Raw genomic sequence first — 23479 nt, forward strand, 5'->3', positions numbered from 1 at the left:
GAACCCACTGAGGCTGTCTGCCCTCATAGTCTCCTGTGGCAACAGGTTTCAGAAGTTCACTGCCTGCTGTGTAGACAAGTACTTTCTTGTATCTGTTTTAAGCTGATCTACTACTACTTTCAGTCAATGCCCTCTCCTTCTAATACTGTGAGATTTGGTGATCAAGAGTTCCTCATTCAGCTTATCTATCACTTTCATGACTTCGTAAACCTTGATTGTATCTCCCACACACACCCTTGGCCCTCTCCTCTACAAACCGAAGAGGAGGAGGTCTTATCTGCATGACAAGATGTAATATGTGGAATATGTTGTAAATTCAATCTGCTTTCCTGTAAGTGTCAGCCAGCGACTTACAAACCCAAGGAGAAATTATTTGTGATAGCTTTCCTTCACCTGCCTGCTGTTGCCTACCTGCCGAGTCTGGCATTTTAGTTTAGATTATGAACTCTTTTCTGAAGGAACCAGGCTAGATCTATTCACAGCACTGAGGCAGTTGTAGCCCTCCCTTTAGCACCCCACCAAGTTGCTTGTGCTCTTGTTGCATTACAGGAAGGAGCAGCTGGATATATGTGACCACTTCTTCCAGCTGGATCCAATTTGGAGAACCACCTCTGTTCTGCAGTTATGCTTCCCAACACAATGGGTCCCCTGGTGCTACACAGTGCCAACAACAATGGCAGCTGTTACTATAAAGTTGCATATATTTTTAATATTACAGATTGCATTAATTTAATGTCTTTAATCCCAAAGGATCCTAAAGCACTTTATGAACTGTAAATGCAGGGATTGTTTTCACAGCATTAGAGTTCAGCCACCTTCAGGGTAAAATGTGACAGGTGTTTAAAAACAAAGGGCACAAGTGTATAAGGAGATGTATGAGGGATAGCTTGTTTTGCACTGAAACTGCATGGGGAATTTTGGCAAGCAGAACATAATTATCTTAGCTGGAATGTGGCCAGGAGAGCTGAAGTTAAACCCAACTCTAAACGTAATTGTGACTTAGAATGGAATTTACTTAAAATAGCCCAATGTGCCCACAGGAGAGTGGCAGTACTGCAGTCTGGCACTGCTATCACTATACTCCTGGCATTAGGAGAAGTGACGGCTATGTCCAACACATTTTAGGGAAGAAGACATAGGAAAATGACAGGAAGATAGAGCTTCATTTCTTCTTCCCATGTTGTAAATGTTAAAACAAGGCCCTAAGTTTCACCAGAGCAGGACACGTAGGATTCATGGAGATAAACAGTTTCCTTGCCACTTTCCACTTCATTTGAAAATGAGTGATGTATAGTAGGGGAATTGAAGTCTGTTATTGAGATGGGTTTTTTTACCCGTTACCCAAGGACAGTTAAGATCCTCAAGGCCTCACTCAGACTGCTTTTCATCTCGAAGAGATGGATAGGCTCCTTACAGCCATTCATTTTCCTGGTTGGTCATTGTATTTTAAATTCTGGAGTGAGATACAAATTCTGCCAGTGCTTTCTGCTTTTGTAAAATGTTTGCTTCAAACTTGTAGAGCTGCAAATTCCTCAGTTACGGGTAAATTCAGATCTACCTTTAATTCTGAGGCTTGGACGCCTTTCTGGTTTGTTTTGTAACTGTATCACACACTCATGCAGAGAGAGAAACCAGCCTTCCTGGTTTCAAGAAGTATTAAGTCCACTTCTTCTTACTGAGCCTTCATTTAAACCTCCCATAGGCCAATATTCATGCTGGAACATATAAAATGTAAGCAAAAATTTATTCAAATGAGTATTTTCCTTTATTGGAACATGACTAAAAGCATCAGAATATGGCCCAGTGTTCAAGAGTAGAGGTAATTCATGTAGGAAGTCGGCTGAGCTTTTCGAGTAAGTTCCTTATCTAGTAGTAGTGACTTTCAGTAAGCATTAATAATGATAGTCATGCTATCCTAATTTACTCTAGTTGAAGATTAGGCCCGGACTTTTGAGCAGTCATCTGCCCTCTGGATTTTGTTTTTACAGTTGAAATGGCTAGACAAGTTTTTTGTTCAATTGTTGAGTTTCATCTATTGCAGACAAGTCTTCATTTTTACCAGCTTGCTAAAATCACCTAGTGGCCATCAGTCCCCATTGCCTTGCTATAAACACATTTTTTCCCAGAGGGCAGAGACTGCACTAGGCAGGCTGCAACCAGACATGACTGAAGCAACAGGGAGATTTCCAGTGAAAGGTAATATATTTATTTATTTAGTGGCATCAGGCTGCTAGGGCATTTAACCACCCCAGCACCACCACCATGGTGACAGGCTGACCTTGCCATCAGAATGTGCTCATGATAAAAGGAAAAAAGTACCCAGGAGACTGAAAGAAAAAGCACTTTTATTGACATTAGAATTACTGGCTGTTCTTTCTGTTCTTATAAAAAGCTGTAGAGCTTTGAAAGGCTGGGTCTGTGAATGACAGAAAGATCTGCTTGAGAAGCCAGGCTCAAGCATGTCTTTTGGAAAAGGAGATCTTCCCTGACAGCCTTTCTCAGCTCCACAGAGACATATGCTATGTGAGATCAGGAGAGTACCTCTCAAACACAAGCTATCTCCTACTGATGAATTGTCTCAAAGAAGCTTTTATTTCTATAGTATCCATACTATAGAAACTGCCTTCATCAGCTGTGCTGTCTGGAGCAATGCCAGTCTTCAAACCAGCAAAAGGAGTTTCAGGAGGAATCTAACATCTAATCTCTCTTTGCTTATTGTGTAAATCCAGTTTCTTAGAACTAAAACAAAAAACCCTCATTCACATGCATTCCTGGTGTAATTCTGTTGCCACCAGGAGAGCTGTGGTGGGGAGTAGTTCCCTTCCTAACATGGGTGTTAGCTTTATCAGGCATCTGAATTTGAAAAAGGTTTTGTAGGGTTCCACAGGACATTGAAAAGCATCCCACAACTTCCACAGTCTATCATCCCTGTCATGGTTTTGCCTTGTACTGCACTGATATCTGCCCTGCAGTAGAAACACAACAGCTTTTATCCTCAAGGACAACATTTGGAAGTGGAACTTATCTTACTTCTGATGTGTCACAGATTTAAAAACCTGTTGCCTCTGGGTACAAAAAAACATGTTTCCTCTGCAGCAAGCATCAGTGGGATAAACCCAGAACTAGGAGCAATGGGTTACTATTTACAGGAAGGCCTTATACCCAGGACTTCCCAATAGCAGGTAATTTTCCTGAGCCTCTGTGGTTACTGCTGTGCAGGACTTAGATTCCTGAGGGCACGCTATTGCTCATAATCAGTAGTAATCTGTTCTGTGCGGGATGTCAGCGTATACAATCTTCCAATACAACCAGAATGTTCATTTTCTAATACAACCATACAGATCTGGAGTGCCACAATAGGGCTTGCTTTTATACATATGTATTAGCTAAAAAAAAGACCTTTGTGGAAGCTAATGTTCCATAGAGCCTCGATAGAAAAGTGAAGCAATTGAGCTCAAAGGGAAAGAAAGCTTAAAATTATCTGCTTTCATTGAAACAGTAAGCCACTTGGCATTTTCACCTTGGCCAGGATTTCCATACATTTGGGGGACAGTTCAATTGCTTTTCCATCAAAGAGGGTTAAAACAATAGAACAGGATAAAACAAAATGAACAACCTACACTGGCTTTCCAACTGAAAACAGTGTGTCCTGAAAATATTATGAACAATGGAAGCTTTCCCTGGCAGCTGAACCATCAGTGATTTTCCTTTGGTGCTTTTCTGGCTGGGAAAATAGATCCTATGCAGTTTTTGCAATAATCAGCGTAGAAGCCAGTGGTAAAGGCGAAAGAGTCAGTTTGCTTGCAGGTTCGCTATAGTTGCTGCTGGTTTTCACCTAATGAGAAGATAGCCTCCTTCTGTGAGGACCAAAGTCCCCATCACATCAGGAGCAGTGGTAAGAAAAGTCTGCCAAAAGCTCTGAAACCACTGCTGACTTCAGCAGGATCAACCCTTATGTGTCAGCCTCAGCTACTGCTCTCCGATTTATTATGAGCAAGGTGGTTTTGATATTCACAGTCAGCTCTAGATATGTGTCTAAAGGACAATAGCATGCCCTTGTGGAGGAGGAATTATCTTCCTACTTCGAATTCTGTGACAGGCTTTGCCTGTGACTTGCCACAGGGAGAGCAAGATTATTCACTAAATGCTGAAGTGCTGGCCTATTTTCCCAGCCTGTAAGAAAGCCTGTTGAATAGCAAACCAGCTCAATTCTAAGCTAGACAGATCTGGTTTTCTTAAGGGTGTTCTGTAGCTTCTTGCTGCTGCTGGCCAACAACACCTCTCTCTTAAAACCAGCATCACTCCCATCAGGTCGGCATGCTCTCCACTGCTTCTGCAAGAAGGGCAAGAACATAAAAAAAGAGAAGAGGCATTGCTGTGTAGACTCTGCTGAAATTCGGTGATTGCCCCAGCAGGAGGATCTCAGTCCACATAAGAACACAAGTTCTCCAGGGCCAGTCATCTGTTCTGTTTTGCTGGAAGCTTTTAATTAATGGTCAGAAATGAGAAATGGTCATTTTATGTCCCTGTACAACTGCCCAGTGTTAATTCTGTTGTATGGAGGATAGCAGGCAGAAGGATGGAGGCCTTCAGTGTGAATCGCAGAGGCTTAGCTGAGGGTAGAACTTAGCCCTAACACTTTTTTAGGCTGAGAGATTATCAGCATACATTCCTGAAAATGCCAAGTCACTATATGCTCTTGTCCCAGTCATATGTGGAAAAAGGACCCTAGCATGGACTTCTCTTCGGGGATGCCAGCATCCTGACTAGAAGCAATGAAATATCATCAGCAGGAATAGAGAGAGGGAAAAATTTTTGTGCTGCTTGACCAGTAATGGCATGAATGACCATATTGCACCAAAACAGAATCAATATCACACCAGGACTGTGTTCTCACATTTCTAAAATCTGTAAGATATGCACAATGCAGCTCTTTGGACGTTCCCCAAAGTCATGCATAACCTAGAGGCATAGTAAGTAAATTTCTGTGTTACTGATTTTCTGAGATTTACTAGCATCCAAGGGCTTTTGTAAGTCCTCATGAAGATAGTTGCCCATAGGCAGGATCATATAGTGTAAAAGTAGTTGTGACCAGCATGCCAGATAATTTCATGGTCGTGTTTAGTAATTTCTGCACCCAGAAAACAACTGTAACATGGCCTTTGTGTCATGCTTGGAGACCTACAAGATTTTCCCAGAATTGTTTGTTGTGTGTACAATTACACAAAGTCCTCAATCCCTGTTATACAAGAGTGTCACATCCTTCACAAGTGCATAGTTTCTCTTCTCTGGTGTCCACCATGAACAGAAATATGAAGACTTTATCTCTTAGAATGTGGGATATCTTACTACATTTGAATTATGCTGATTATCCTGAGCTTATGTTGATAAAATCTTTGAGTTTCACTGTCTTATCTGTATGTGGTACATGACTATGTAAGGTTAGAAGAGTTTTAGAGAATTTAAAAGATAGCTGGTCAAACAGTAGGGGTCTGATTTTTGTGTTTGTCTTTCTGAAAGATAATCTGATTTACATGGTTCCTATGATAAAAACACTCAGTAGTGATCTGAAATGTTTTTTATCTAGACTCCTATACCATGATTTTAAACAATATTTTCTCAAGATATTCCAGAGCTGGACACAAATGGGGACACTCTCTTTCTCCCAGTGACATAAAGCTCCCAGGATACCAGGGATGTGAGAGATCCATGTTTAAACTCAGCAGAGAATCTGGTCCACCCTGAACCCCTGGCAAGTGCCACTTTGGAGTGTCGCAAAGAGGCCATGACACAGCCCCAAATCCAGACTATTTGACAGCCCCTAGTGATGTCATAAAGGCATTTCTGTTATATGACGTAGTTAACCCTGGTTCTGAAAGACAAAAGATTCTTGATCATAAGGGTTAGTTGAAAAATGTGTTTCAGATTCAGGCATAATGTTTTCAGAATCAGTTATTGTACAGTTCGTGTTTCCAAAATTCCATTTCACTCTTGGATTCTGCCTCTAAATATAAATCTCTTCCTCCTTCCTTGTCCTGTTCTATATATATAGCACACCCACATGTGATAAAGCCTTCTGCCATAGCAGTAAGGCAACGGGGGGGGGGGGGGGGGGAGGCTGTAACTAACCTGTGGGAGCACTGAATGCACTTGGCTGCTGCTCATAATGCTCCAAAGATATAATTATCACATGCATGATGAGTACTACACCTGCCACATCTCTTTTGCTTAAATAAATAAAAGATTCCTTAAATGCCATACAGCTCCCTTACTGGGAAACCATTAGCCAGAGAGGTCACCAGAGGACTTCACACTCCCTGTCCTTCACCTTACACCAGGCAGGTTTCCCATGACATCTCTCTTGCTCTCTTTTCCTCCTGCCCCCGCCTTTTCCTATGAAAGTCCTCGCAATCTCCTTTTCTGTGCCCAGCTTTCTCCTTCATTGTGATTTTTTCCTCTTTTTCTTTCCCCTGTCTTTGTCTGAGCCCTCTTTCCTGTTGCCTGTAAATCTGACCCATTACAGTTTGTAGGTAGTGCTTATCGAGCAAGAATTCTCAGTGAGAAGTTGGGATAGCTTTAACATTAAGGATGTGCTTTGTAGGTGCTTCACTCGTCATCCTTGTTAAAGCTCACTTTGTCTCTGCAGCATAATTTAGCATTCTGTTCAGCCAGTTCATTATTTCTTCTTTATCAAAAGAGTTCTTGCATGTGTCTGTAACCACACTGCTGCCTAGTATGTGGCCTAGACAAGCTGCCTGTGACACAGCAGGAATGATGTATTCCGTGCAAAGGCTTTTTTTTTTTTTTTTTTGGCTTGGACTATCTGCTTGTGAAATGTTCCTATCACTAAAATCTCTTCCACATAAGGAAACTGACCCATCACTGATTACTTGTCAGTGACTGGTGTCCTCAAACAGGGACATAAGCATTTTTAAGACTGCTACGGAAAGTAGTGTGAGATGCTTTGAGAATTACTTTGTCTCATGTCTACTAACAGTGAATCCATTTTTAAGCCAGTACAGTAAGACCTTTGCTGACTGTTGTCAACAATGAATCACTTTCCTGTCATAGAGGGAACCTTAAGAAATGCTTCAACCCAGCAGAAATATCTTGTTCATAGTCACTCCCCAGATTCTCATTTCTTCTGTTATTGGTAGTGGATTTTGCAGCTTCCTAAATCACCTCTGACTCATGTCATTGCATCCACATGCCTTTAATTCTCTCTGCACACCATTATGTATGTACCAATAGACAGCCAGAGAGTTCAAAGGCCTCACAGGATGTGTCAAGCAGAGCAAGGCAGTGGTTAGAGAATTGGGGTCTATCTCTAGCTTTGCCTGTGACTTCTTGTAAAAGGTTAATGAAATTATTTAGGTGAATAAATCCAAGTGCATGGAATTAGATATTTAAAAACATATATAGGGGGAACACGGCCAAATTTTCAGGAATGCTTAATTCCCAAAATTTCATTGATAGCAACAGAATCTGGTATTGTTTGGACCCTTTTGAATTCAAACCAATTTACATAGATTAAAAAGACAAATAAATGTTAGTATCTAAGTTTGAAAATATCCACCATGCACTGTCTTTCCTTCAATTGCTGGAAAAAAAGAAAGAATTATTTTCCCCGTGGTTTCATAATGTGCTTATATATCCTGAACTGACAGGTGATGTGTGAAAGCAACAAGTCTGTCTGTATAAAATCAAGCATATTTTAATATAAGAAAAAAACTAGTGACTAAAAGAAAAGAGAGTAATACTTGAAAAAGAAATTTGGTAGCAGATGTAGAGTGCCCCTAGCATTAGGCCAGCCTTTTACCCAAGAGAAAAGCTAGTTCACTGATGTCTGTAGGTGGTAGAATCCCATCACGGCATGACTCCTGCCAAAAAACAAGATCTGCATATCGGGGAATTCTAGCCATGCCCAGTACCTACATTGACTTACAGGGGATTCAAGAGGAAAACAGCATCCATTAAAAAATAAATTGAGCTTAACTTTGTTTCTTTCTATTGCTATTTTCATAAAAGCCTGGGAGGTACGGGACAGTTTCAGAGACTTTAATGGCAATTCTTATCTTTCAGGCATCGGATCTCAAAATCAAAGTTTAGGTAAGTAAAACTGACTTGGTTTTCCTCCTTTCCATTGGCTTTGTTCCTTACTTTGTGAAGTGGTTTACTCCTGCATCTGTGGGACACAATGGTGATTCTAGGAGATACTGCCAAACCTGTCAGGCTTTAGTCAGTCATCTACCAAAAATGAAGATTTCTTAGTTTCATACTGAAATAAGAAGGCACAGGGACTACTGACAGTATTTCACTCAGAAATACCTATCTGATTGCTACCTACATATCTCAAGCCATAAAATATAAAAGCAGAAGAAAAAAAGTTCAACCACATAATGATACTACATCTATCAACAATCAACCCTGTCAGCTCAAGGTTCCCTTTCCTACACTTTGTTGCTCTACTCTGCTTGATTGTAAATCTTTCAACTGATGAGGTTTGCATCTTATTTGTGAAATGCTCCCTTTCACCATGGGAGATGTGGAGTTTTTCTGGTGGTATTTGTCTTTCTGTTGACTTAAAGCTTTTGCAAATGCAAAGCCATCCCCAGGTGGTCGTCTGTGGGTTTCCATTGGAAAGGCTGACTGACCTCATGGAACTTGGTTATTGAGGTCCCAGTCCATTTCTGCTTCTTCAGTAAGAGCCCAGCTGCCTCCATAACTCTGAATTCAAAGTCAATTCTATAAAAAAACTAAATTAATTTTCAGAATAACTGGAACAAGTGAGCAACTCTGTCCTTCAGCTTACCTAAATAATGAACAGTAATGTAAATTCAGGAATGCACATATGTGTACGTACTGCCTATATGCATCCCTGTGCATAGAGTTGCATACATGATCACATTCCTACAATCCACAGATTTATTTGTATGTAGGTGTAAGCACAAAAACCCACTTGTATCATCACATGGTCGGGTGCATGCACATTTGTGCACAAGTACACACAAAAGTGTGTGGGATTGCTAATGATTTAATGACAGCATGAATGTCTAAGTATTGTGCCCATTTTGAAAGTTGGGAAGATCATTTCTTGTCCCAAATCCACTGCAAAACACACAACTCTTATTAAATGTTTGTGCTAGCTAGACTGGGTGCCTTTATAAATTGCATAGCTAAAACAGCCTGGATTTGATTACCTGTTAAAATGTTGCAAAATTCTTGGCCAGTGTGCAATGTTCACATTGCCTGGCTTTAGTTCATGTAGATGCTGAACCCTGACCTCAAGCACAGCCATAGTTTATCACTGGAAATAACACATAAGAGAAGACTAGCCAAGAAAAGTTCTCTCCTCCTGTAATGTTGTGCATGCGTGCACAACACACACACATATATGTATATAATATCTATATAAAACTATTAGATTTATTTTACAGTGACAAGTGTTGCCTGGAAACTGGTTGCTATGCAAGTTAAATTCTGAAGAGTAGGAGGTGTGTAATTAGCTTTAAATATCTTCTGTGGTTAGTAATTACCCTCAGAAATCAGTGACACAAGGGGATGTGTTCATGGAAGGCAAACTTTAAAAGGTCTGTTGATTAGCAAATGGTATCCTTAGTTCCAGGCATGAAGGTGAGATGCTGAGGTCCCTTAAGTTGTTGGGTTTTTTTTCTGTTCACAGTTAGTTCTTATATTGGGCTTACTCCTGAACATTGCTGAATGTTGGAAATGTTCCATGGATTTTATTTGACCTCGTCTCTCCAAGGACTTAATCCAAAGGTCTATAGTATATAGAGGGTATCTTTTCATTGACTATCCTGAGGCTGGGCAAGGTCCCATTGCAGGCCACAAGCACTAAATACAAGAAGAATAATTATTTTTGTGGGAACTAGGCTAAAAAACCTCTCAGGGTAGCTGCGTTGGATGTCTTAATCAGATTAAGACATTGCTTGAAGAGGTTTATTCACCCTTAAATGTTGCAAATTGGCTTAAGACTAACTTTATTCCTATAGCTAAAGGAAGGATGATCATAACTGTCGACTCGGATGAGAATGAGACAACATTTCTCAGGGTGAACTTTAATGTTATTCTCTACCACTCTTGAACAATAAATCAAGACTAGAGTCTCTCTTGACAGAGATTTGCAATAGCCTAAGGATCTCTATCTGAAAAGAACTTTTCCAATTTTTCAAGTCGCTACTGGCGCCGATGGAATCGATTCTGCAGAAGAAAGTGCCGTGCTGCTGTCAAGTCCAATGTTTTCTACTGGTTGGTGATCTTCCTTGTGTTTCTCAACACCCTTACCATTGCCTCTGAACACTACAACCAGCCAGACTGGCTCACGGAGGTCCAAGGTGAGGAGAGACTGATGGTTCTGTTTGTTGTGGTCAGTGTCAAAAAAGGGGGCTGAGGGAGGAGCTAGTGCACACAACGTAAAAGGAGCATACACAGCTCCGAATAGTCCTCTGTCTGTGGAGGATCTTAAATAATACAACAAAATATCTGCCTGCAGTGGGAGAAGTTTCAGGGAAAATGCAAGTTCCTTGATTCCAGCCAAAGCAGTGTTCCACTGGGTGTAGGTGAAATCAGGAGCTTAAGCTAAGTATATATTTGCAGCAACTGGATTTCCAATTTATGGACAGCTACTGGGAGCCACAGTTTCTCCAAGGTTTTCCCTGAAATGGCATTTATGATAAATTCCAGTTACCACGGAGGTGAGGAAGGAAGAGTGATTTGTAAAGTTCTTCTGTCTGCAGAACAGTTGAATCCTCACTGGAGGTGAGAGCAGCTGAAAGGCTTAATTAAGCAGCAGTAGGTAGCACAGCAGCTCTTCTATTCCCACTCTCATCTGCAGATGACAAGTGTGATGGGAGGTCGTGCACAGGAAGGCATGTCCCTGCCATGGAGGTTGTGTGGTTGTGTAATACATCGCAGCTGTATGTGCAGTACATAAGAATTGCTGTAAGCACCTTTGTAAAACATTTCTGTGAATGAGATGCCCATGCTTTTGAAGTCCATTCTTTGACCCAAGCTGATATGAAGTTAACCTTTCAGACTGATCCCAGAAGAGGTTTCTTATAGGCAAGGGCCTATGATGGTTAGATGTGATGATCTTTTGACTAAGTTTCATTAATCTGTTTCTGTTTGTTTTTCATGAGACACTGCCAATAAGGTGCTGCTAGCTCTTTTCACGGCAGAGATGCTGCTGAAGATGTACAGCCTTGGTCTCCAGGCCTATTTTGTGTCCCTCTTCAACCGCTTTGACTGTTTCATTGTGTGTGGAGGAATCCTGGAAACGATCCTGGTTGAGACAAAGATCATGTCACCACTGGGCATTTCTGTGTTGAGATGTGTTCGACTCCTAAGAATATTTAAAATCACAAGGTACTTTTGTGCTTCTCTGGGAATGAAGGAGGGCTACTGCTCAATGCACAACATATATAGGTACAAGTCACTCACATCCCTGTTTTTTCACTTTTTCTACTACTAATTGGGTAGTGAGAGTGCTAGGTTGACAGTCCTCATCTTCTGAAGTCTCTGGCAGGATGGGGAGGGCTGTACAGACTGGATATCCCTGATGTGAACGGTAAGGATCGGTGAAGAGTCTGGCATAGGGGGCTGGAGACACTTGATGGCATTCAGATTGTTAAACCAAAATCTGGAAGGGTAACGAGAGCTGAGCGTGGGCTCTTAGGGTTCCCTGCGAAAGGGAAAGTGAAAACAAAACAGCAGATAGCCTTGTGACCTTTTCTGTTGCTTTATGGTGACAGAGAGGAGCCTGAAAGACTGCTTTGAGCCAAAACGACATTGGACTGGGGAGCCCATGCCAGTTCCAGTAGACTCAACAGTGGCCTGAGTGGGAGATAATGTCAACACCAGCAGCTATAGGCAAAGGACGTTGACAGCCCTTCTCCTTCAGAGGCGTCCAGCATGAAGCAGCAGCTTTACAAAGAAACCAGACTTTTCCAGACTCCAGTCAGCCCTCTTTTTCCTTTTCCTTCTTTCTCCTCTCCCTCTGCATAAAGGCACAGTGGTGTCTATTAAACAATTGCTGCTTCCTGCAGTCAGGTACCTCCAAAACACCAGCTTGGTTTGGCAGGAATTTTTCAGCTTGAGGGGGGGTTGTAGGAGAGAGCAGCTCCCAGCTTACCCAGATGGGAACTCTTGGAACAAATCTATCCAAGTGCTCACCCGAAGCAGCGCAGGGCCTGCTTTTTCCTGTGTGGGCACCAGTCAGCACCTTATAAAAAGCTTGACTGAGGTGGTGAAAGAGTGTATTTTCTGCAAGCTCAGCTACGAATATGTCCCTAGAATTGCTATAAACTCCCCCAGAGGAAATTTCTGACAAATTTGAGATAAAAAACACAGCACATGAGAAAAACAAGACCAAAACTGGAAGACAGTCAAGATGGCAGAGCTGTAAGGCAGAAAAAACAACAGACTTGGACTTGTGCATCATACAAGATTTACCCTTAAAGCTTCTGAGCCTCAGTGCTCTGGCAGGGTGGGTTGTTTTCAAGGTCAGATGGCGGAGACAGAAAATCATTTTACAGTCTGAGAGAGAGAGGCCGAAGCAAGCCTACAACTATTAAAAAAGAAAAAAAGGTGGTCTGTTTAGACGTGTGATCATAGAAGAGGGAAAAATGTCCCAGCTAACAAGTTTCCAGCAAGAAAGGCATCTTTGCCCTTTCAGAAATAGTGGGGATCTCTGGTCTGGTGACTGTTTTTCCTGGATCTTTGGGTCTGAAAGCTATCATCACTGAGTTCCAGGCCTGGTTTCTGAGGAAACCAGTAGCTGTTTCAGGCATTGGGTAATCAGATACACCCAGGGCAACATACCAATAGCTATAAAAGCATAAGCTTCAACATAGCATCCTGGAGAGGTCATTGTTTTTTCAAGACATTTCTCCACTTCTACACAAAATATATAATCTAGCTAAGAGAATTCTCTAATAGAAAGGCAAATGCTGAGAGAATATCATTAATACTTTAGGAAGCTTGAGCTATTGGAGTACTCAAATATTCCTAAAGCTTCTGGCAGAGATGTAATGTTGGAACCAACCAGCAGTAGGACTAGTTATATTTACCTTCATTCTGCAGCAGAACTAAAATACAATTTTGCATGGAAGCAAATGTTACCTGGAATACATCTCCTGCAATTTGTACAGGGGTCTATGTGTAAAGCACAGAGCTGAGGAATAACTCATAATGAATAATGTATTAATCAGATTTTGCCTTCTTTCCCGTTCCTAAAATATTGGCAAGTAGGTTGCAGTAGTCTCAGATTTATCTGTGTTTTTTAATTATTCATAATTTTCTTCATGATTTTTCCCCTCCGTGGGTGAAGTTCACCCTCATGTGGAAGGCCCTAGCACAAGCCTCCAAAGCAGTGTTTTAGGCCCACTCATGTCTTACTGCAGGAGAGAATATGCTGGCATTAAGGCAAAACTTTTACCTCTGAAGTTCTCCAGTAAAATACATATTTTTCCATTATTCACTCAGTTCTAAATACAACGATGATTTATTGACGTCATTATCAATACTGGTGGACTACTCCACCTTAGTGCAATGATAATACAGAAAGATACAATCCTAGAAAGCTGGGAAGGGTAGGAGGGATGATAGTGTAATGTTTTATGTCAAATATATAGTCATGAGCAGTGACATGGGGACATACAGTGGAGCTGGAAATAGTGATAATCAAGGGCATTAAAAAGGCACAAAGCAGGAAAGTTACTCTGATGAGAGTGTATCAGTAGGTAACCTGATCTTTATGTATTTGTATGGATTTTCCATGGTAAACACCAAGCACAAACAAATTCTGGGTGTGTCAAGATGATACGCTTCTAGGAATAACACAAATGCAGCTCCCTAATATAATAGAAACAAATAAAGACACCATCTGAGGAACAACACATCATTTTAGAAACCACATTTAGAATTTCAAGAGCAAATATTTCTTCCAAAATTATGAATACTCTTCAGAATCATTTAGTCTTGTACATTCAATAAGCAGACAATATAAACTGTTTGGTTTATTCTCCCTAATTTTTACAGGGCTCTGCAGAAAATCTCCCTTTGCTATGAGAAGACAAATTATTTTCTCTTTATAAATCATCATTTACTGCTTTATAAATCCCTATATTTAGTCCTTTATACTTAAAAAATAAATTTATTTGCAACAGCATACTGAAATTTGATATTTTATACCTAATCCTGCCACTAGATATGTCACTGTTAACTGTAGGGAGTAGAGACAGGGCACCTTTTTTTGTGTACCTGCTTTCAAAGTGGTTTTATATTGGATGAACACTGTGGGAAGCTTTTCTACAATAAGACTGCCAGCTGTTGCTGCTGTTTTAAGCTCTGCATCTGTGATTGCCAGTATCATAAAGACATAGTGGAAGGCAATGAAGAGGAGACGGAAGAGAATAAAAGAATACATTAAGTTTTAATCCAGTTCTGTAATTGATTTTTGTGTGAGATGTTGAACTAACCATTTAACTTCTCTGCATCATTTGTCCATTTTGAAACAGGGATCATAATCACGTCCTACTCACTGGGGTTTTGCAGTGCCTCATTCACTGGCATCCTCAAGGGTCTGAGATCTGCAAGTGGGAGATGTTAAGAAGCACATTCATTTCCCTATAAGTCTGAGGAAGCAGCAGTGCTTCCTCTCATACCTCCCATTATATGCTGCTTGGTCCGAACCTTCTGATTCTATCCAACAATGCCATCAGATTTATTGTAACTGGGTTTTTTTGTAGTATATTAACCAAAGAGGACAAAGTAGTGAGAGAGACTTTTTTTCTTTGTCTGAGCTTCATCCATTCCTGACTTAAAAGTCTTGTGTTTCATTGAGTAACCCCAGATCTCACTTTGAGAGGGTGTTCATGTTATTTGTGCAACCACCTCATGTGACAGATGGTAACAGTTCAGGCTTCTAGGACACTAAGACAAGACAATTGGGATTTTCACATCCCAGTCAAGTCAAGCCTTCCTTATCCTCTCCTTTTTCCTTTTTCTCTTTTTTTTCCCCCTGATTGGTTTGTTTACTTTTCTAATGGTGCTGTATTTCTAGCTAGCACTCAGTGCACAGATAAAACAGCACTAATCTTATCACCAGGTCATCTCCATTAATTGCTTTAAGTTTGATAGTTACATAAGAAACTGAATCTCAGGTACTGAGCCATTTGTAAGAAATACAGAGCTGATAAAAGTCTGTGCAGTTGTGCTCTGAGATAGCAAGGCATTTAATAAGCTTAAAGTGAGTCACTGGGAGTATTTAGATGGGTAACAGCTCTACTGTATGCCTCTTAAGGGCACTGCTAGAAAGACCTAGAAAATGTGTGTCCTGGCTGACATTGGAGGGCTTGGAGAGATATTCTGGACCCCATGAGTTTCTGGTTTAAGGATGCTAAAGCCAGTCAAGTTTCATCAGAAATGAATTTTCCCCTTTTCCTGTGTCACTTTCCCTTCCTCCCAAAGTGTGAAAGTATGTGAGCTGTAAGCATCAACGCAGATACAGCGAGCTGTTACATTACACGTTCAGCGCGGACATTTGGTGGCACTAAGCCCACAGCTTCCATGCCCTTACCTTTGCTCTGTAGTTTTTCATTGCTCATCTCTTTAATTGCAGTTAAACTTTAAAGCATTCTAGTTTTCTCTGAAGTGCTGAAGCTGGGCTGAAGGGAAAACATCACAGTTCTCTTTGAAGCTCAGCCCTTGGAGATGAACCAGTTGCTGAACTTCAGAGGACATGGCGCTGTCCCCCTGCAGATCAGATGGCTAACCTTCATAAAGTGATTGGGCTGCTCAAACATTCCTGTCTTCCACGGGACAAGGAATGTCATCTTTTTACACTGACATTTTAAAAATATTAATTTAACTGGGATTTTAAGAACCCTTGTCTCTAATGACTATAGTACCTTCAGAACAGATTTGTATGTTAAAGGATTTTCCTCAAAGGACCGAGAGCATTAGACATGTCTGCCATCCTTCTCAAGTGGAACTTTTGTCTCTGAGGAAAATATGGTTAGAAATTCAGAGTCCTCTAAGAAAAGAAAGGTTCAATATTATGGGCTTTGGGAGAAGGGATTGGAGGACATTGGCTATGGTGGAATCTCCAAGCATGGTGGTAGGCCACAAGAGATGGTGCTAGAAGGAAGACTTAGAGATCACAGGCAAACATTACTGGCTTGCTGACCTGTGAAATCTGTTGAAGCTTGCTAGTAATGTGCATTCAAAATGAGGTGATTGGAAGATGACAGCTAATCTTCAGCCCAGTCTTAAAGCTCTGCCAGACTCAAAACTGCATAAAAGAGAAATGGTCATGACCAGCTAAGCAGTAGACTAGGAGTGGTTGAGCAGATGCAAGATCGACATGGAAGTTCCTTCAAGGGTGATGTGGTGGATTCTTTAGAAATTTTTTCTAAAGCCTTTTTCCAACACATGGCTACTCTGCAGGCTGGCAAAGAATGCAAGCAAACTGACATGCTGCAGCAGAGCATGCTGCTGGCATCTCTTTGAACCCTAAAGTGGGACCTCAAGGGCAAGAAGATCCTTTCTCTGCATGATACATCAGTCTGGTATGGGCACAAGCCTGAATACACTGGGAGAACAGGTCTTAGCCATCCTCTCTCTTGAATGAAGCCCTTCCAAAGTGTTCTGCAGCCTGTTTGAGGAAGTATAGTGGGTTTGATACCCAAAAAAGCAGTGATGGTGTGCTCTTCCAAGAGCAGGTTAGATATTAGGAAAAACTTCTTCACCGAGAGGGTGGTCAAGCATTGGAACAGGCTGCCCAGGGAAGTGGTTGAGTCTCTATCCCTGGAGGTATTTAAAGAACAGATAGATAGGGTGCTTGAAGACATGGTATAGATGAACTTGGCAGTGATAGGTTAACGGTTGGACTCGATGATCTTAAGGGTCTTTTCCAACCTTGACGATTCTATAATTCTGTGAAACTCTGGACTTTATGGGTGCAGATCTGGAGTCTCTTTTAGGGTCCATGTAAGGGGACCTTTAATATTTTTCTCATTCCTCTCAATCCAGGAAAGCTTAGGAACCTCTATCTATGAGTGAGCCCAAGCACATACTTACATACACCAGATTTTGGACAAGTTTGTATTTGCATCCAAACTGTTTACCCATCTGCTCTTGTTAGTTATTACAGGCCATTCTCTGGAGTGAGGTATTCTGGCTGCCATAACATCTGTGACTGTTGTAATGAGGTTGGTGAGAATGTAACTCACTGAAGCAGCAAGAACTAATCACCGTATATTGATACAAGATTTGCAGAGCCTTAGATGGAGAGTGCAGCAATAATCTTCTGGGTGTGCATATGGGGTGGGGGGTGGAGGGAATTGTGTATGTACACGTGTGGTAGTAAAATTACTCATTAGCTGCAGTAGCTCTCATTATCTTAGGGAAGCACATCAATGATTCACTGCTTAACAGGGTGTTTGGAAATGCCTCCTTATACGCAGAAGGCAGCCTGAACCAATATCCTGTGCAGTCCGTGAGGACCTGTCTTGGATTGAAGGAATTTTAACTGCCTCTATTTTCTCTCCCAGATACTGGAACTCCCTGAGTAACCTTGTGGCTTCACTCCTGAATTCAGTTCGCTCCATTGCCTCCCTGTTGCTGCTTCTCTTCCTCTTCATTATCATATTCTCACTCCTGGGGATGCAGCTCTTTGGGGGCAAGTTTAACTTTGATGAGATGCAGACCAGGAGGAGTACATTCGACAACTTCCCCCAGTCCCTCCTCACTGTGTTTCAGGTAAGGGCAAGAGTGGTCCCAATGGGGCCAACATGTTGTGTTTATGTGGGGCGAAACAGAGATCAGGTCCTGCATCCTTTCCCTGCAGCCAGACAGTCCCCAAGACTGGACATCAGGCTAACAGCTCCACAAGCAAGGCACCATGCTGTGCTGCCAGCAGAGGGGTATTCCCTCCCAAAGTGGGGAACCAAGGCTACGGCCCCTGTGTGTAGCAAGGCCACCAGGTCTTAGCAGGGTAGGACAAGAGAATGGCCATTGCCATGTCCCAGGGCAGCACCTGCATGCCAAAGCCCAACCCTGCAGTTGTTCTTCCCCCTCCCACACTACTGGAGCACAAGTATCTGCTCACAACACCAGAGAAGTAATCAAATGGCCTTTAAGCTGACTGCAGTTTTGGGAGTGGTCAGCTGAGAGCATCAGCATCATGATTTCATGTGCAAGGTGAAGGGAAGTGGCAGGGAGGGCTGTGCTGAGGGATGTCTTCAGTGCTATAGGTTGTGGAGCCTGTCTGAAACAACAGACATGTGGGAGCAAACTGCCTGTGAGAGGTGGGGAGACTTCAGCAGAGCTGTCTGGGAGAGACGTTTGGCCTCAGCCATCATCTTCAAGGGGACATCTGGGGGTTTTTTTACACTTTGAGCACAGGCCCTCTTTGCATTCTCCTTGTTCTGTTTTGTTTTTTTTAATTTTCTAGATGGACACAGCCAGAATCTCCAACCATCCTGGGGGAGGGGGTGCTCTCTAGGATAGTAGATATCTTTGTGTTAATGGGGTTTTCAAATTCTCTGTGTGGTCTAACACTGTATTGGTGGGAATGTGTCATTTAGATCCTGACTGGGGAGGACTGGAATTCGGTGATGTATGATGGGATCATGGCTTATGGCGGCCCCTCTTTTCCAGGAATGTTGGTCTGTATTTACTTCATCATCCTCTTCATCTGTGGAAACTGTATCCTTTGATGCTACTCTTTTCCCCAAGTGGGGCTGAATTTAAAGCCACCCTTTACTACTTTGTTATGTCAGAAAATAATGAATTTAATACCTTACATTTTTACCTTTTCCCTAGGTCTGAATTTTGGCTTTGCACTGCCAAAAGTTAAACAAGTTTGTTTAATTTTAACTAGTGCTAAGGCATATAAACAGATGTAAGAGCCAGCTGCATGCCAGGTCCGCATGCTAGCTTTTATTTAGTATCTTTACATGTTTAGTGTTTTTATTTTTCATTCCCCTTAATTCTCTCGTAGGTTTTTCTTTCCTGCCTCCTCCAGAAACTAATCTCTGTGTGTACCTGCTGGACTTACTGCATATTTTTGCTTTAATTGCTTTCAGTAATATATTTCATGTGCTTTCATCCAAGCCTTATGTGGAATAAAAATATGTATAATCTACAATATGCTATATACAAATGCTGTAACAGGAGTAACATATGTTTGACATAATTGATTTATGTGAGATCATATATTAATTCATGTATAAACTAACAGGAACTGTGTTCCATTTCAGTTACTGCAATCTATGTGTTCTTCAAACAGAAAATCGCATGCTCTGTTATCTTCCAGCCTGTGCTGGTGTTAAGTAACTTCAGTTCTCTCTGGCTTCAAGGTGAAGTGAGGGCACTGTACATATCCGAGGAGGCACAAAGCACATTGCATGATTAGGCTGTGAGTGTCTTTTCACAGGAATTTGCATATAACACAGAGCTGTGGTTCTGTTCCATATCTAAGTTTGCTCCAAATTTGTTCATGTTTAGTTTCTGCTTCCTTAATAAATGGCCTTCCTGTGTCAGAGGAGACATTTCTTTTTATACTGATTCTTCTATAAAGCCACCTTGTAGTCTCAGCCCAGCTCTTCTGGCCTTTCCTCATAACTCAGATCTCTCAAACCCTGGTATTTGACATTTCAGTTGACCTGCATGCCCTCTCTTCAAAGTGAGATGGTGCAATTCCACTTATCTGAAGGTCGAGGTAGGCAGTCTGCCTTCCAGCTTAAAAAAGCTACAATTTGGATCTCCTTGTGAACTGCAGAGGAAAACGTGAGCCAGCTCTACATGCTGGCTGACTTTGGAGCCATTAGACCTTGGAGCCCAGGGAGGGGGGTGGCTGTATTTCCAGACTAAGCCTTGAACTGGGGTTTACGTAAAAGTTATCACGGAGTAATAAGACCCACTCTCAAGAAATTTATAAAAGAAGCTGGTGTTCATATTTGTAACATGAGATCTGAACGCTGACTGGCAAGACAAGAAAACAGTTGTGATTCCTTGCCCTTCAGCTACATGGGCATGACTGGCCATGCATGGACTCTCTGCTAGGAGATGGCAGAGTTGTAAGCTCAACCCTTCAATGCCCAGACTAAATCAATTTCTTTTTGGTTGCCTCAGAAATGCTAATGAGAGTGCTATGCTCGCTGTCCATAAAATCCACTCATGTCTGTGGGAATACCTATAATGAGGTTGTTCAACTCAAGTACATAGACGAAAAATGGAAAGCGCAGGTTCCTTATGGTATGAGATTCTTGAATATAAATGTCTTAAAAAAAGTGACCTAAGCTGTCAAAGATGCAAAGCATTCAGCGCTCCCTTATCTTCAGTGGGATTTGTTGCACAAAGTTAGACTCGTTTGGGAAATCGGAAACTAAAATATAAGTCTGGACTTAGATGTTTTATCAGTCATTCTGTTGTGAAATTTTGGAAACCCCACACAGTGTGTTAGCCATTTGGATGGAAGGTGTAGGTTTGTGCATGCTGTATATGCACACCCTGAACATTTATGTGAAATGGAAGTTTGGAAAATACAAGAGATCTGATGACAGGTTGCTAAAAAATTTCAATTAAGAAACCTTTGGTATAATGTTGTTCTGCAGTTTTCAAAGTCCATTTTCTTTAAGTAGCACACAAACAGATATCCTGCTGAATGTATTTTTGGCCATTGCCGTGGACAACCTTGCTGATGCTGAGAGTTTAACGTCTGCACAGAAAGAGGAGGAAGAGGAAAAAGAAAGGAAAAAGCTAGCTAGGTAAATCCATTTGCATACACCTATGCAGATGACACCAAGTTGGGTGGAAGTGTTGATCTGCTGGAGGGCAGGAAGGCCCTACAGAGGGACCTGGACAGGCTGGATCGTTGCGCCGGGGCCAACTGTATGAGATTCAACAAGGCTCAGCGCCAGGTCCTGCAGTTGGGTCACAGCAACCCCATGCAATGCTACAGGCTTGGGGAAGAGTGGGTGGAGAGCTGCCTGGCAGAAAAGGACCTGGGGGTGTTGGTTGACAGCTGCCTCAACATGAGCCAGCAGTGTGCTCAGGTGGCCAAAAGGGCCAATGGCATCCTGGCTTGTATCAAGAATAGCGTGGCCAGCAGGACCAGAGAGGTGATAATGCCCCTATACTTGGCACTGATGAGGCTGCACCTTGAGTAGTGTGTTCAGTTTTGGGCCCCTCAGTACAAGAAGGACATTGAGATGCTGGAGCATGTCCAGAGAAGGGCAACAAAGCTGGAGAAGGGTCTAGAGAACAGGTCATACGAGGGGCGGCTGAGGGAGCTGGGACTGTTTAGCCTGGAGAAGAGAAGGCTGAGGGGAGACCTTATTGCTCTCTACAACTACCTGAAAGGAGGTTGTAGCGAGGTGGGGGTCAGTCTCTTCTGCCAAGTAACAAGTGATAGGACGAGAGGAAACGGCCTCAAGCTGCGCCAGGGGAGGTTTAGGTTGGATATTAGGAAAAACTTCTTCACCGAAAGGGTGGTCAAGCATTGGAACAGGCTGCCCAGGGAAGTGGTTGAGTCTGCATCCCTGGAAGGTATTTAAAAGATGTTTTGATGTGGTGCTTGAGGACATGGTTTAGTGGTGGACTTGGCAGTGCTAGGTTAACGGTTAGACTCGATGACCTTAAGGGTCTTTTCCAACCTTAACGATTCTATGATTCTATGATTTACACTCACATGCACGCATTCCTGTGAATATAATTACACACATTACACATATATGTGCAAGTAAGTATGTGTGTATATGTAATATATAACTTCTGTGTGGGTGTGTATAGATTATATATATGTGATTAATGTAATTATATATGGAATTATGTATATATAAATTTTTATGGAAAAGAATTCAAACTAAAGGACAAGAAGGTGTCATGAGCTGGGAGTCCTTACAGTTGCAATGATGTGAGCAGAAGAAAGGAAGTCTGGGTGACTGATGAGCTTTCAGGGCATCAGCAGAGAATGAGTGTGAAATGGTGTCAATGCCACAATCCCATTTGAATCTCCCTGTTACCTTCTGATTGCTTTGGACCACAAGGCATATTTTCAGACCGTCATTCCCCCCACAAGATTCAGCAGCTTCCTTCTCTTTTGATGCCACATGCTGTTCTTCTCTTGCCAGTTCTTTGAGTGTTTCTGCAGACTCTGAGGAGGCACAAGCTAGATTTAGAGCTTCTCTGTCATTCCCAGCTGCCTACAGTGGGGAAGCCTCTCCTTTACTGGTTATTTCTACTCACTGTCTTCCAGGATGCTTGGATGGGATCTCTTGTGCAGATCTATCTGCTTCATCCTGTATGCTAGTCAGCAGGTTTCCCTGGCTCTGGGAGTGCTGCGAGGGGCAAAACCTTGTATGCAACCTAGTGGAAGTCCACAAGATATGGGCTGAAAATGGTTCATGCCTTTGTCATTGGGTGAACAAAGAGATCTCTACTGACAGACCTAGAATACGCATGTGCAGAAACACACAGGCACATACTTCCTCCACATGTACATGCACCCACCCACCCACACACACAAACTCATGGCATTGAGAAAGCTATATAATAAAAGGATACTCTATAGAATTAGAGCAGAGTCTCTGCCTTTGCCTGCAGATGAGGACAAGGCGGAGCTGCTGGTATGTAAGCTGGACTCAGAATGGAGGTGCCAGGCAACTGATCGTTCTCATGGTGTGTGCTGTACTACGTGAAGTTCCTGAAAGGGAAACAGCTTTTCACCTTTGCAACTCTTTGCTTTTTATCTTGTAAAATTGTTAGGACTGCTAGTCCTGAAAAGAAACAGGAGATAGAAAAAACAGCTGTGGAGGAGGAGACAAAGGAGGAGAAAATTGAGCTGAAATCGATCACTGCTGATGGAGAATCCCCGCCTGCTACCAAGGTAAGGTCTGCTGCCAGCCAGCGCTCTCTGTGCAGTGATGGCATGAACAGCTTGAGTTTCTGAGGGAATGAAAACCCTCTGCCTTGTCTGATAAAGGCTTTGGTTCTCTTCCATTTCTGTCAGATCAACGTGGATGATTATCAGCCCAATGAAAACGAAGAAAAGAGCCCATATCCTACAACAGAAGCACCAGGTATGTATCTTCTTCCTCTTAGCCCTGATTCGACAAAGAGAAGCTCCAGTTGCTAATGCACATAAAGCCAAATTGTGATAACAGATATGCTGAACATGTAATGCTTTCATGATGGGACAGGATGATGTGCTTGCCTGTGTTTGCACAGGTGTGGACTTGGTCCTTTGCAGTCCCTATACTGATTGGTATATTTGGAAATACAGAGCTTTACAGAGAACCAAATCAAATTATATACAAATGTCTGTATATGAAAATATACACATGACTGTTTTCAGTCCCTTTTCTCAGTACTCAGCAGTCAGGGGAGACTCACAACAGATACTCATGAAAGCCAAAGTGCTGAATGCCTTTTTGCACTTTTTTCTAATCAAAAA

The 23479-nt window shown here is 42.1% G+C and overlaps 1 protein-coding gene across 29 annotated transcripts in view; it reads left to right on the forward strand.

Annotated features, from left to right (window-relative positions):
- Positions 1-23479, forward strand: part of CACNA1C (calcium voltage-gated channel subunit alpha1 C) — a 487583-nt gene that overhangs the window by 363904 nt on the left and 100200 nt on the right. For all 29 annotated transcript variants that reach the window (XM_087765448.1, XM_087765421.1, XM_087765445.1 and 26 more), the window contains 8 exons: positions 8083-8109; positions 10195-10355; positions 11160-11385; positions 17574-17781; positions 18609-18729; positions 20678-20792; positions 22792-22912; positions 23036-23105. In XM_087765448.1, the coding sequence (XP_087621574.1) occupies positions 8083-8109; positions 10195-10355; positions 11160-11385; positions 17574-17781; positions 18609-18729; positions 20678-20792; positions 22792-22912; positions 23036-23105 (1049 nt within the window). The remainder of the gene's footprint in view (positions 1-8082; positions 8110-10194; positions 10356-11159; positions 11386-17573; positions 17782-18608; positions 18730-20677; positions 20793-22791; positions 22913-23035; positions 23106-23479) is intronic.

The sequence above is a fragment of the Nipponia nippon genome, unplaced genomic scaffold (assembly GCF_047370975.1).
Source record: "Nipponia nippon isolate SJK-2023a ecotype South Korea unplaced genomic scaffold, ASM4737097v1 scaffold_3, whole genome shotgun sequence".
NCBI classification, from domain to species: Eukaryota; Metazoa; Chordata; class Aves; order Pelecaniformes; family Threskiornithidae; genus Nipponia; species Nipponia nippon.